At 45.8% G+C, this 12781-nt stretch overlaps 6 protein-coding genes across 6 annotated transcripts; 4 read left to right on the plus strand and 2 right to left on the minus strand.

Annotated features, from left to right (window-relative positions):
- Positions 1 to 197: 197 nt before the first annotated feature.
- BU24DRAFT_419114 (uncharacterized protein) lies at positions 198 to 621 on the plus strand. Its single transcript, XM_033527137.1, has one exon. It carries the CDS (start codon positions 374 to 376, stop codon positions 572 to 574), a length of 201 nt encoding a protein of 66 aa, XP_033387836.1. The 5' UTR covers positions 198 to 373; the 3' UTR covers positions 575 to 621.
- Positions 622 to 1874: 1253 nt separating this feature from the next.
- Positions 1875 to 2396, plus strand: BU24DRAFT_459168 (uncharacterized protein; the record flags this gene model as incomplete). The annotated part of the gene is made up of 1 exon (XM_033531702.1): positions 1875 to 2396. One exon carries the CDS (start codon positions 1875 to 1877, stop codon positions 2394 to 2396), a length of 522 nt encoding a protein of 173 aa, XP_033387837.1.
- A 476-nt stretch (positions 2397 to 2872) lies between these two features.
- On the minus strand, positions 2873 to 4233 carry BU24DRAFT_419115 (uncharacterized protein). The gene has a single exon (XM_033527138.1). The coding sequence runs from the start codon at positions 4188 to 4190 to the stop codon at positions 3162 to 3164; it is 1029 nt and encodes a 342-aa protein (XP_033387838.1). The 5' UTR covers positions 4191 to 4233; the 3' UTR covers positions 2873 to 3161.
- A 414-nt stretch (positions 4234 to 4647) lies between these two features.
- Positions 4648 to 5627, plus strand: BU24DRAFT_476565 (uncharacterized protein; the record flags this gene model as incomplete). Its single annotated transcript, XM_033532932.1, has 2 exons — positions 4648 to 4903; positions 4954 to 5627. 2 exons carry the CDS (start codon positions 4648 to 4650, stop codon positions 5313 to 5315), a joined length of 618 nt encoding a protein of 205 aa, XP_033387839.1. The 3' UTR covers positions 5316 to 5627.
- On the minus strand, positions 5164 to 7655 carry BU24DRAFT_419116 (ankyrin). The gene is made up of 4 exons (XM_033527139.1): positions 7197 to 7655; positions 6624 to 7146; positions 6507 to 6574; positions 5164 to 6452 (listed from the first exon to the last, which is right to left on the minus strand). The coding sequence occupies exons 1-4, from the start codon at positions 7616 to 7618 to the stop codon at positions 5654 to 5656; spliced, it is 1812 nt and encodes a 603-aa protein (XP_033387840.1). The 5' UTR covers positions 7619 to 7655; the 3' UTR covers positions 5164 to 5653.
- A 2712-nt stretch (positions 7656 to 10367) lies between these two features.
- On the plus strand, positions 10368 to 12706 carry BU24DRAFT_447994 (GMC oxidoreductase). The gene is made up of 4 exons (XM_033530856.1): positions 10368 to 10702; positions 10761 to 11104; positions 11161 to 11963; positions 12015 to 12706. Exons 1-4 carry the CDS (start codon positions 10639 to 10641, stop codon positions 12607 to 12609), a joined length of 1806 nt encoding a protein of 601 aa, XP_033387841.1. The 5' UTR covers positions 10368 to 10638; the 3' UTR covers positions 12610 to 12706.
- Positions 12707 to 12781: the final 75 nt, after the last annotated feature.

A 12781-nucleotide genomic window follows, 5' to 3' on the forward strand; every position in this document is an offset into this window, starting at 1 on the left:
AAGGATCAATCACTATCGAATGGAGAATCACCAATATCAGATCAGATGGCTTTCACTACTGAATCAGATGAGGATAAAGGCCCTTGCGCTGCTGCCTGGTGAATGGCCTGTGCAACAGCCCGTGCAGCAGCTGCCTACCTTACTATATAAGGACCTTTTCCTCCTGCCCTAGATAGCTTAGTAGCTTATTGTCTTCAATTCAACTTCGGTAATCTGATTGCAACCACTTGATCCTTTGATCAATCCAGTTCCCTAGGATACTGATCCGTGACAGGTAGGATAGTAAAAATAAAATATTATAATATAAAATATACTTCTAAAAGGTAAGAAGGTATAATAATTAATAAGGGTTAGTGTTACGATACCAGAACCTATGAGGGCAGAGAAGGCATCAAGTACTTGGGACGGAAGTCGGAGATCGTGGCCAGAGGGCTCGATGACACCCAAGGACCAGTCACGTGATCCAGCACCACGTGAACAAAGTGATCAAGGTCTCGGCATGGGCCAAGAGGTTGAGCAGCTTGATCAAGGACTAGGAGGACGAATATATAAGATTGCCAGATTTCATATGTAGGAGTTCTTCGTAGTCAATAACAAATTGTATCTGATCTTTTGGAATTACCTTACCAGTACAATAGTAGCTTATCCCCCTGGATAAGTTAGAGTTATTATCCTGTCTTGATACTTCGCTTTATATCTACTGAACTCTACGATCACCGTCTTACCTTGTGTAGTAAGTCACCCATCGTTACACAGAGCTACCTCTCTGATAATTTAAGGAAGCACGTAATCCTCAGGTCACGTAAGTCCTAGAATCCTAGATATCCTACTAACACCAGGACTGCTAAGGCTAGTAGGACTAATAGGACTAATAGGATTCCTTAAGTATATAGAAAGCTTAAAGGACTCTTATAGACCTTTATATTTAACCTAAGTTAGTATCAAATAATATACTCTACTGTTCTACGATTATTATTATCCTGCCTTACCTGCTTCCTCACGCTACTCTTCAGACTATCCCCGAGAACCAACCAGTAGATCCTCGATCTCAACATATGTAAAACATAATCAATCCCTACAAGCTAAAGCACAGTGTCTAACTGTGTCGCTCTTGTCTAGTTGTCATCGTGCCATCATGTCAGAGGGGCGTTAAACATGGCGCCTATTTTGCCAAGGCCCAAGTTGTGCTCCAATTATAACGTACAAGTAAGTGGCATACTCGCCCCATCCTTCAGTAAGTCTGATTGAAACCCAAACATCACCAAAAGCCAACGTGGTCCTTCCGAGGAAGGTTGAAGAGGCTTCAATACCAACCCAGGCGCAAACTTGTCCTTAAGTGTTTGAACTGAAATGCGAACAACTACCAATGGGAAGAAGACTAATGTCATTAGAATCGCCAACTCCAGGAGGTGTCCAAGTCTAGTCTGAGAAGACCAACCAGATCGAACACTACTAATGTACAGTTGTCATATCGGCCTCGCTGCGGTATGATTTGTGCAAGAGTCAAACAGGACAGCTCATACGAAACTCAAGGAGCTCATGTAAGTTCCATTATAAATTAGTGCTAGGTCATTTCCACGATGCCAGAAAACTCCTACTCAGCATTACTCTCAAAACTACTAGATTATTTGTTATTTCCGAAGCCTGACTTTATATTCAGTGCTATTATCTCCTCTTCTGCCATATATACCACGCATACGGCTTCGTAACACCATTCAATCATGTATGCACACTTCAATTTCGTCCTTAGAGTACTGCTCTACACACTAGCCTTTGGTCAGCTCAGCCATTCTGGCCCAACCGCTCCTTTTACCTCTTCATACTCGCAACTCTCCGGCGATAATCATGGGCTGACAAAACGGGTTGATTTCACCATGGCTCTTTGGAAGGGTAGTACATACAAAGCCAAAATACGCGAGGAACCAGGCTGGACGAAGCAGACGATCAAAGATTTCGCCCAGGCCGGTTATAACAAGATCAAGGACAGATTCACGGGCGGAGCAGTCTTGGTAGCAGCGCTGTGGATTCACGGTGATGGTTGTTACATCGTTTCTAAGCCGCGAGGCGATGCCATGGTGGACTTCATGTTCGCCAACAGGCTGACTGCTCCGGCTTGGAACAGCTACAACGAGGAAAGAACAGACCCAGATTTAGAGGACCGCTTTCACGCCGAGGATGGTGCTTGTTTCTACGTAGAAAATAGATTGCCACTCAGTGGCAAAGTGCCTGCCGGGGGTAATTACGAGGAGATCAGCGGGGGTATTCGCCCCTTCATCGCTATATACGGAAAATACCGCAGTTCTGATAAGGAAGGGTTTAAACCACCTTGCGGTGGAGGTAACGCAGACCCACCTTGTACCTTGGAAATGAGTTGGCTTCATATTGACTACAACTGAGAGAATTGGATATAGAGAGACGTTTTAGAGGTTGAAAAGAGTATTAGAGTTTTCTTTTATGTTCGGAGTCTTTAGGAGGGTTTACTATTAGAGCTGTAGCAGGTCTCCAGCAACACTGTCTTTACCAAGTTAGTACTTATAAGAAAAAAAGGATGTTCTTCCTAAAGTCTGCTTCAGTAGGAAGATCGTTGAGATAATAACACAAGTAAGAAAGGCCGCAGTCATCATAAAGAAAAGGCGATGGGTAGGCAACTCTGTAAAGAGAATTGTGAATAAAGTAATGATAGCAAAGGCAAAGGCAAGGAAATACTTGGATAGTTTCTAAACTAGTTCGTGTTGTATACACGAACGGGTTGCATAGAGCATATGAATGATAGGTAAAACGACAAGCAGTAACTCGTAGCCAATAGTACTATTTCCCTTAGCTTTACTTTTTAGGAAAACTGCAGCATTTTTGTAAACTAGTAATTAACTATTGTAGTGTAGCAGGATAGATGAGGCTATTCGGGGATCACGTGTATGAGGAAGAGCACTAGGCAGGGCATAGATAGATCGATCAGGGCTGCCGAGAGAGTTCGAGGCATTATCCACCTACCTACGGAGGCCTATCAACAGAGTCAAATATCTACCTTTCCTACCTATTCACCGATTGCGGGTCGTGCCTGTGATGCTCCCTACTACAGAGGCGTCTATACGCGACACTATGCATTAAATTCCAACACTTTCGTATTGAAAAAATAGGGTAGGGTCGTGCTAGCCAACGTCCTAGTTGAAATATCCAAGAAAAGAATATGGGGAAGGATCTTCTGCTGCAAGTACAGCTGTTTGGACCCGTCTCTTCAGTGTAAATCGCACTTTGAGGATCGGTCCAAGTGGCGCATGACCAGGAGGAGGCGTCCAAAGCCGAGGCGTTTCTACCTCTCTAGTTTCCACAATTTCCCATCCCTGCTTTTGAATCAGGCTCCTCTTGTTGATAAACTCATGTCGAAGGGTTTCGCCCACCCACAGTACCTCTACATGACCACGATTTTCACTCTGGCTTGTATAAGCTACACGGAACTTTTCTATCAAATTTGGTAGGTCCATGGTGAAGAAAGAAGAGTACGCACTCTGGTCATCGTCCAGAAGCTCAACACCGGGAAGGCAATCAGGATCTAGCAGTAGTTGCAACTTGAGGGTTGACCAAGCATCCCGACCACCAAGGATAGCAAAAATCGTTTCGATTGCTGGGTTGATATTTTCAACCTCACCTTCTTCGGTTGATTGTGGTGAGCGATACAAGTGAGGGTTACGCTGATAAAGCTCCCCTCTGAGATTGGGGATTTTGACACGCGTTCCGTCACGCCGCTGCCATGCTTGGTCCGGCCGCCGCGCTGTTACGTTGAGTTTGGTAATATAACCTCGATTCCGAGCACCGATGGCCTCAAGCCAGGAGACAATAGGGTCCCAGTTGTGGTCCCCAAGAAAGGAAAACGTATTGTTGGTGTAGAAGGTCATGGCAGCTTCCCGTGCTACAATAGTGTTGTTACAGCAGAGGAGATTTAACGCTAGGTGTTGTATACTCGAGGCTGTAGCTTTGTTGTCCACAATGCGCCGATATTCTAATGCGGTCTTTCCATCAACATCAACGCCTTGGTCGTCGAACTTGTTGATGCACACCCATCTACCAGTCCATACTACGACGCATGTAGACGCAAGCAAAGCAAAGCTGTAAATGCAGTCGCGAATCTCTCGTGGGAGGCTGAGAAAGGTGGTTGGAGGATGCGATAATTGCTCCATCTTAGATTGTTGCATCTTGCCCGTTGAGTGATGAATTGTGTTGGGTAGTAAAGCTGACCTAGAAGATCGTTTCGTTAATACATTAATAGTAGGATTGAATTACGATTACTCACTTCTTTCAATCAGTGCGAATGAAATCAGAACAGTGAGCAGGTTGTAGAATAAATAGGTGAGAACAAGCAGTTTAAAGCCTGCTATAAGCCTCACAGACATATACCCATGCAACCCTCGCGTCTCGCGGCTCGCGGCCGCGCCAAGCCCCCGAGATCGCTCTGTAACGGCAGTTGTCTGTTACTCTGTAACATTTGCAAAGCAAGTTGTTACGCACAGCAAAGATATGCAAGCACCTCGGACCAAGCAATCAACAGCGCAAGGGAGGAAGGGGCTTGAAGAAGTGCAGCAAGGTGGGACGACGATGCGCGGGGTAGAATTAGGTCAGCCGGTCACGTGACGTGACAGCGGCCTTGGCAGGATGACAGACAGCTGTCAAAGGAAGCCAACGGCTGTTAGCAACGCTAGCCCTACCCACGTTCAATCTTTCCTATTCGATCAGATCCCCCTTCTAGACTTCTTCCTCCCCGGCCTCGCCCCTGCGACCTCCCCGACTTGGTCCCTTCTTACTGGTGGCACAAGCATCTATGGTCGGGTGCTCTGCACCTGTGGGTTGCTTCTGTTATTTGGGAAGTATGCTTCGGAATATTTGGAGAAATTGCTGGAAACCTACTATTGTCAGTATATCCGTCCTGAGCGACAATATTGACTCTTAACACACCTATAGCTTCAAAGATTGAGGTACCCTATACCGATGAAGCATATAATATGCTCATTTTCTGGGTCTGCGCTCAGCCGTTTGCACGATCAGCACGCACTTCCCTCGCGAAGGTAGATCTCATATCATCCACGGAACATGCCGAGAAGAAGTCACTGCACTATTCACCCTGCAATGGTCGCTCATACTTCTGGCACAAACGCCGTCTATTTGTATTCAATCGCCAAAGAACTCTAGGAGAGTTCGGTACTACCAGGGAGGAAGCCTGTGTTTCGTACTTTGGGCGCAATCCTGCATTTTATGAGAGCTTTTTCGAACCGTCGCCGAATACTTCAGCAGTCTCGTCCAACAGAATATTCACACCTACGTGAAGAAAGGAACTCCGTAGACGATTCCGATGACGCTCGCCGAAATACATCCTCCGCCAACGAGGAAATAGCCCTTGCACTATACTTCGTCTCTAAGAAATACGACTCTGGTTCTTTCAAACTAATCTGCGACGACTTCCTCCCGGGAAACATATTCATAAAGAAGGACACCCTAGAAACCGTTGTAGTTGTCGACCGGGGAATGAACTTATGCTGGCCCATATCGCTTTCTCTTTTCCCCTCCATGCTAATTATTTTTCGGAGACCCAACATCCTAGACTACTTCTAACCGAGGCCGGCACAGGAGTGCCACCGGAAGAGAAGATGTTTGTTCTGATGCGTCACTGTCGATAGACGGTATGGATAAAAATGGGTCGATTGTTAACGAATTGGTGGCCACCTCGATAGAAGCCCCAGTTCTCACAGCACTCACAACCCCCAAGTTTTCCATCGACATCCTCAGTTCCCCAGTCGATGTCTTCGGGGCGAACATCGACTTCATGTCCTGCGCCACTCAATGCTTCTGTCCACTTTTTGTAGGCATCTTCTCCGCAATTTCGTGCGACTTCACCTGGCGTTACACATCGGTCGCGGAGCGCGGGAGGAACGAATCGTGAAGTTGCTCTGCTGGCCGCTCGTTGGTCGACTCCTTGCTGCAATAGAAATAACGCAGCTTCGAAATTTCCTGCACCAGCTGCAATATGTAATAGATTCCACCCGCGAAGATCCTGTTGGTCTTTCAAGGTAGGATCATTATGTTGAGTCCAAAGTTCTTGCAAGGTATCCATGTTATAAAAGCAGACAGCGCAGAACAAGGGCGTCCACTTGAGACTATAGGTGCGGGAGTCGATCGACGCCTTCATTCTCAGCAATGTTTTTACATCAGCGGATGTGCCAAATGCAGCTGCACGATGCAGTGCAGTCCATCCCGTATGATCTTTTGCGTTGAAGTTTGAAAAGGAATTACATGCTAAGACTTCAAGATATTCTGTTTGTGGAACAGGATCTCGTGAAGGCCCATAAAGAAATGAGGCTGCAGTGAACCCATTCACACCGAGAACTTCCACATTTGCGCCAGTGTGGAGAAGAAGGCGTAAAATTTCAGGTTGTCGCCAGTAAGCCGTACTAAGAAAAGCGTTTCTGCTCTCAAGTTGTCAGGTAATATGTAGTGAACCGGCCAAAATGACCACTTACGGCCTCACCGGGGCTCCAGCGTGGACGAGAAAACGGACAAGCTCAACCGATCCACTTTGCGTGGCAAACTGACTGAGTCAGCTAGGCTCGAAAATACTAATTGAGGTTGTACAATACCCAAAGAAGACCCCTGTCGTCTTCTGATACATCGGTCGGGGCAGCCTTTTTTTGTCGAAATAGGTCGCGAACGGCAATCAGATCCCCCTTCTTACAAGCATTAACGATTTCGGATTGCACTGGAACTACATTCGCAAAATTCAAGTGACCAGCGAGTATCGAGAAGTTTGGCCAAAAGGTTCGTGTGCGTCTGAGAGAGAGCGATAGGATGAAAGACATACGTCCCGTGAAGGATACGAATGGCATTCTTGTGTAGAATTCGTAGCATTGTTGGAAGTCATTTTGGGATGTTATCAGTGTCATTTCACTTCCTAAAACCGACTTCCAAATTTTAGGGAGTTCGAAAGCATTTAGATACCGAAATGCAATAGTCGATTCAATGTCCGAGGATGCTGAGGGCGGACAAGTATCCCCGTTTATACAACTATATCCGGTTCGTACTTCTTCATGGTACGCCTTCAGCGCTTGGAGAATGTTTGCAGTACTAGTCTCGTTTTCGTCACGTGCTTTCATACTTGTTTTCCTGTTTCCATCAGCACATTGCCTAAGCCGGAATGACATTAGGTAATATACATGTTGAGAACTTGAAGAATGACGGTAATGCTGCTTTCAATTCTTTGCAAATGGGCCATATGAACGTCGACTGTTTTGCTGTCAAATATGGTCCATGCAAATCGCGATGATATTCGACATTTGCTCGCGGAGTATTTTTTACAGTCTTTATGAATACTGACGATGCTATTCTTGGCCACAGTAAGTGACTGCTGAAAGATCCAGGTCTCTTCATCAGTGAGCGAAGTACGAAAACCCCCCTCTTGTTGCATTCGGTTGACGCATTCGAGCTCCAGATACACGAGAGACGTCTGATTCGATATTCGGATAAGCTCTTTTGGTGCATTTTGGAAATTCCGCACAAGGTCACCCGCAATCGTCCATATTTCCTTCGCAAGAGCCACAAGAGTTGTGACCGATGCCACGGCGCTAACAACTTCCATTTCTTAAGAACACCACAGTGACCCTCTGGGTATTGGGAGAAGGCGGACAGCAATATATGCCATAACTTGGGGACTGAAGAATACCACGTACACCGGCGGAAGGCTTGGGTTCACCGGTGTATGCGTTGTCGAGCGACGTGGCGGCTGACTGCAGGGCAGACTCGACAAGGCAGCAATGATCATTGGTGGCGCCGGTAGTTCTATGTTGGCAAGCCTTGTGTTGCTTCAGACGGAGGTGAAGCGCAGACAAAGTTCAGCCTTAAAGCTTGAAATATATAAAGCAGACCCAAATTCAAGCGAAAAGAATAATTTTCCAACTCTTCATACAGGACATACACGAAGCTTGAAATTCCTTCGGGTTACTTTACCCAGTTGCTACCCCGAGAATCTTCATTCACGCCGAGGCATCCAACAACTACGATTCATGATGAACTTCTGGATCAAGGCATTCCCCATCATGTTGGTGCGTGAAGGGTGTGTTATGGGCGCCGACTGAACTGAATTTACTATTACAGGTTCTACGAGGAACTGATGACCCCCAGCCTCGGGACGGGGGTGACAGTGGCCGATAGGGTTTCGTATGCGTAGGAAGCCGCAAAGACAAGACGCAAATAACCAGTCGAGGACCTAGACGTAGTAGATAAGGATTTCAAGTGGGTGTTTGAGTATATAAGGCAATACGCGTACAATGAATTAATATACCAAGCAAAGCGTTTTGCACGTTAAGTCAGATGGATTGCATAATGAGGCTTGTTCTGAGGTGGTTGCGGGGTTCTGGTAGGCGCCTCTTTTCAGCCTTCTCACAAGGCTCGCGCTTCACCCCCCTCCCCCCCCATAATCATTGCCACTATTTCCATTTTCCGTGCTGGAATGTCATGATCATTTGAAAATTAATCTCAACTTGACAGCCGGCTAAACATAAAGCTGTCAAGCCTTGATATTTCAGCCTAGCATGGATACTTGGATCGGTGCTAAACCGAGGTTTCTGCATCGACAAATTAATCAGCGCAGAGCGTTCGGAACCGATCTACTCCATGCTCCAGTAGGACCATAGGGCAGGTAAATGCTATGTATATTTGTCCGATATTTCTATCGGTGGCTTCGTCAGAGGCAACATATCTTCTCAACCGTGATAGCATCGACAAGATACGCCAGATCTGCGCGGGGCCAGCGTCTCGCGGGGCGCTCGTAAGCCTAAGTAGTGCTGGGTGGGTGGTATATCCTCGCCAGGATAGAGCCGATGCTGATTGCCCCGCACAGGAAGTCTTAGATTGCTATCTGATGGATGGGTGGTTGGTGTTCACCCTATCGGGATCGGGTGTTTACGTATATATTCGGTAGCCCCTCAGCTCTCAGCTCCTTCACTAATACACACCTCTTTACTGTTTGGCGCATTGTATGAGAGCCCCTCAATATAGGCTAGGAGTTGTCATCTAGCTGTCAAGAGATAGGAAAGTGCAGATAGCTGCTTCTTGAATATGCCCTTCCTTCAGTGCCTTTACATAGCTCATTTGTAGGATTCAGAGAGACCTAGCAAGGAAAATTCAATTTATATCTTCAATCAACAAGTCAGGCAGGTACTGTCAGTTAGATATTTAGATCTTCTTATAGATAAAGTATCTTCTTAGCACCATTATATATCTTAGGCCTGTAATAGCTGTTGATATAGAGGATCTACTTGTTAGTTCTCGGGGAGTATCTGATAGAAGAGGCAGAGTAGTTGGCAGAGGCACAGAGGAAGATAGGTTAAATACAACTTAGATTAAATATGAGAGTCTATACAGGTTACTTACAGGTTCTATATACTTAGCTAAGTTGATATGTTGGTTTTTAACATATCAACGTTTAGGTTAAATCCCTAGGATTCGACTCCTTATGTCAACATGTCAATAATTACCTTGTTGACCCGAAGATTACACCCACATGACCTCCAGTCATGTGCTGTGTTACCCCTCACGTGTACCCCTCTTTCCGTCTCATCATTAACTATTGGTTCTGATTGCCTCGTCCTGTCCTTTGGATCGTAACACTAGTATAGCGGAGGATTCCCACTAAGCAGGTTTATCTGTAGGATTATGAAGGACGATATGCGGCTGGGTCCCCATTAGTGAAAGATATACCTTGGGCATGAAGGATTGATTTGTTGTTCGGGTTCTTTCATCATGCATTTGAGCGGCGCAGTAAATTAATACAGCACTTAATCGCGCACTCTACTAGACAAAGAAACTCTACGTTTTTACACCTGCCACACTCGAAAGCAGTATGCAATACTTCTGTAGGCAAAGTCGCAGGTCCAACGCTGAACCGAAGAGAATTGTCTATGATATCAATCCAAGAAGTAAACTAGAGCGATTTTGATCTATAGAACATCTATTTGATTCTATTGACCTATTGGACCAATACTGATTCACGATACCTATATCATATTGGAAGAAGCTTGAATATACTTTACGAGAGCCAATACGAGAATACCAAGGTTACCGGAAGACGGTAAGGCAGTACCACGGAGTATCAAAATGAAGAACTAAATTCGCTGCAGACGAAAGACACGTGCGGGTATTCCAATCCAAAAGACAAAAGCTTAGCTTTAAAGGGTTACTCATTCTTTGACCCTGGATCGCACTTAACCTATCATGACAAATCGGCTACGGAAGCTGACATCAAACAGGATTCGATTGTCCCAAATAACAAGGGTCTATGTATTGGGACGTCAGCATTTCTGATCTCTGTTAGATGTACCTGTACAAACAAATTGCCTAGATCCTGTTGCAGGTGTATGTGCTGCACCAGCTTGGAGCAGTAAAACCCGCTGCCGTGTAACTGCTACGTCCGCCCTTCCGTCCTCTCACGTCCTCTAATTCTGAATAAGTCTTGCTACTGAACTATAACTAGAAAAGCCGCATTATTCTCTCAGAATGTCTGAATATCAGGGCCTTTCAAATTATACATGCAGACGCTGCTTCTATTCAGTTCCCAATCTTTACTTTCTCATTGCAATCTTGCTGTTCATATAGTGCAACATGGCTGCAATCTTCCAAACCCTCCCAAATGCACTTTCAGAGGTCGACGTGATTCTTGCTGGAGGTTAGTATTACCTTATATCATTCCTGAAAATATGATCTGACATAACTATTTCGTGTAGGAGGGACGGCTGCTTGCGTCATTGCTGGACGACTAGCAGAGGCAGACCCTAATTTGTCCATTCTGATAATCGAACAAGGCCCAAACAACCTTCAGGTTCCCACAATTGTGCATCCGGCTTTGTTCATGAGCGGCCTGCTGCCTACGAGCAATGCAACTCTCTTTTACCAGAGTGCTCCAGAGCCGCAGCTCAACAATAGGGAGCTTGTTGTTCCGTCTGGAGGAACTCTTGGGGGCGGCTCCTCGATCAATTTGATGATGTACTCAAGGGGTCAGCGCTCCGATTTCGACTCCTGGAACATACCAGGATGGTCTGCTGATCATATGATTCCCTATCTGAAGAAGGTACGCTTCATTTAGATTGACATGGTGGCCATGGAGTACTCACTAATGCGTTTTAGCAAGAAACTTACCTTGGTCCGGGGCCGCAATCTGTTCATGGATATGATGGTCCCTTAACTGTCTCCGAAGGCACCTACCGTGCAAATCGATCAACACGAGACTTCATTCAGGCCGCAGAGCAAGTCGGTTATCCTGAGATAGAAGACCTGGCAGCCCTGGATTATAACAACGGCGTTCAGCCTGCATTGCACTACATTGGACAAGATGGGTTACGTCAAGATACAGCTTCTAGATATATCCACCCGAAGATCAAGAGTGGAAAGTATCCAGGACTTAAAGTACTCGTGGATACAGAAGTCAACCGTGTTATTTTCGAAGGAAAGAAAGCAATCGGTGTTGAGTTCAGACCCAACCCCAAGGTTCAATCAAACCATCACTACAGCTCTGTGACGGCCAGGAAATTGGTAATCATCGCTTCCGGTGCATTGGGAACGCCATTAGTACTGGAAAGGTCTGGTATCGGCAATCCCGACATACTGGAGAAAGCCGGCATCCCAGTAATCTCCGATCTTCCCCATGTTGGTGAGAATTATCAAGACCACCACCTCATCACATATCCGTACTACTCTAGCCTGGGCGAGAATGAGACATTAGATGCGCTAATATCTGGTCGTCTCGATGCTGGTGAGGCAATCCAAGAAAATGCCTCCATTCTTGGTTGGAACGCGCAGGATATTACTGGCAAGCTTCGACCCAGTAACGCTGAAGTCGAAGCGCTAGGTCCAGCATTTGAGGAGATGTGGAATGCAGAGTACAAGAACAACACCAACAGACCGCTTTTACTGACAGCGCTTGTAAATTTGTAAGAATTTTGCTGAGTCTTTAAAAGTTGAATTGCAATAACATTTGCTAGTTTCCCTGCCGACCCAAGTCTTGTTCCAGTTGGACAATATCTTACGGCGTCCGTTTTTACGGGATATCCCTTATCTCGTGGCTCAATACATATATCTGGACCAGGACTTGACGACAAGCCAGCATTCACAACTGGGTTCTTCTCCGATGCCAATGATGTCGACATTCTGAAGCACTTATGGGCGTACAAGAAGCAATGCGAGATCTTCCGTCGATTAAAAACGTACCGCGGTGAAGTAGAGATTCTTCATCCCAGATTTGCGCCGGGCTCCCGAGCTGCAGGGGGATATCTTGAACACGGTTTATCAGGGAATATAACCAATATCGACTATACTCCTGAAGATGACGAAATAATTAAGCAATGGATACGGGAGCAAGTAGGAACAACATGGCACTCTATGGGAACTTGCCGCTTAGGCTCTTGTAGAGGAGACGGTGTTGTAGATCAGAACTTGAGTGTGATTGGGGTTGAGGGACTCAAGGTTGCAGACCTCAGTATTCCCCCGCTGAATGTTGCTGCAAACACGATGAATACAGCAGTAGCAATAGGGGAAAAGGCAGCTGATATAATCGTCAAGGAATTGGGCCTATCTTAGAAAGAATGGCTATAATTATTGGGACTTAGATGCCGATGCTGAACATGGTGTGACTATTCACATGGCTACCTCATGACAGAGTCCTTTTAAAGATGACCCCTCTGACAATTCAAAAATTAATTTGATTGCTTCCTTGATTCGGGTTTCGATCGACTAAGAAGAGCGTTTGTTG

Source organism: Aaosphaeria arxii (assembly GCF_010015735.1).
Source record: "Aaosphaeria arxii CBS 175.79 unplaced genomic scaffold BU24scaffold_2, whole genome shotgun sequence".
In the NCBI taxonomy this organism is placed as follows: Eukaryota; Fungi; Ascomycota; class Dothideomycetes; order Pleosporales; genus Aaosphaeria; species Aaosphaeria arxii.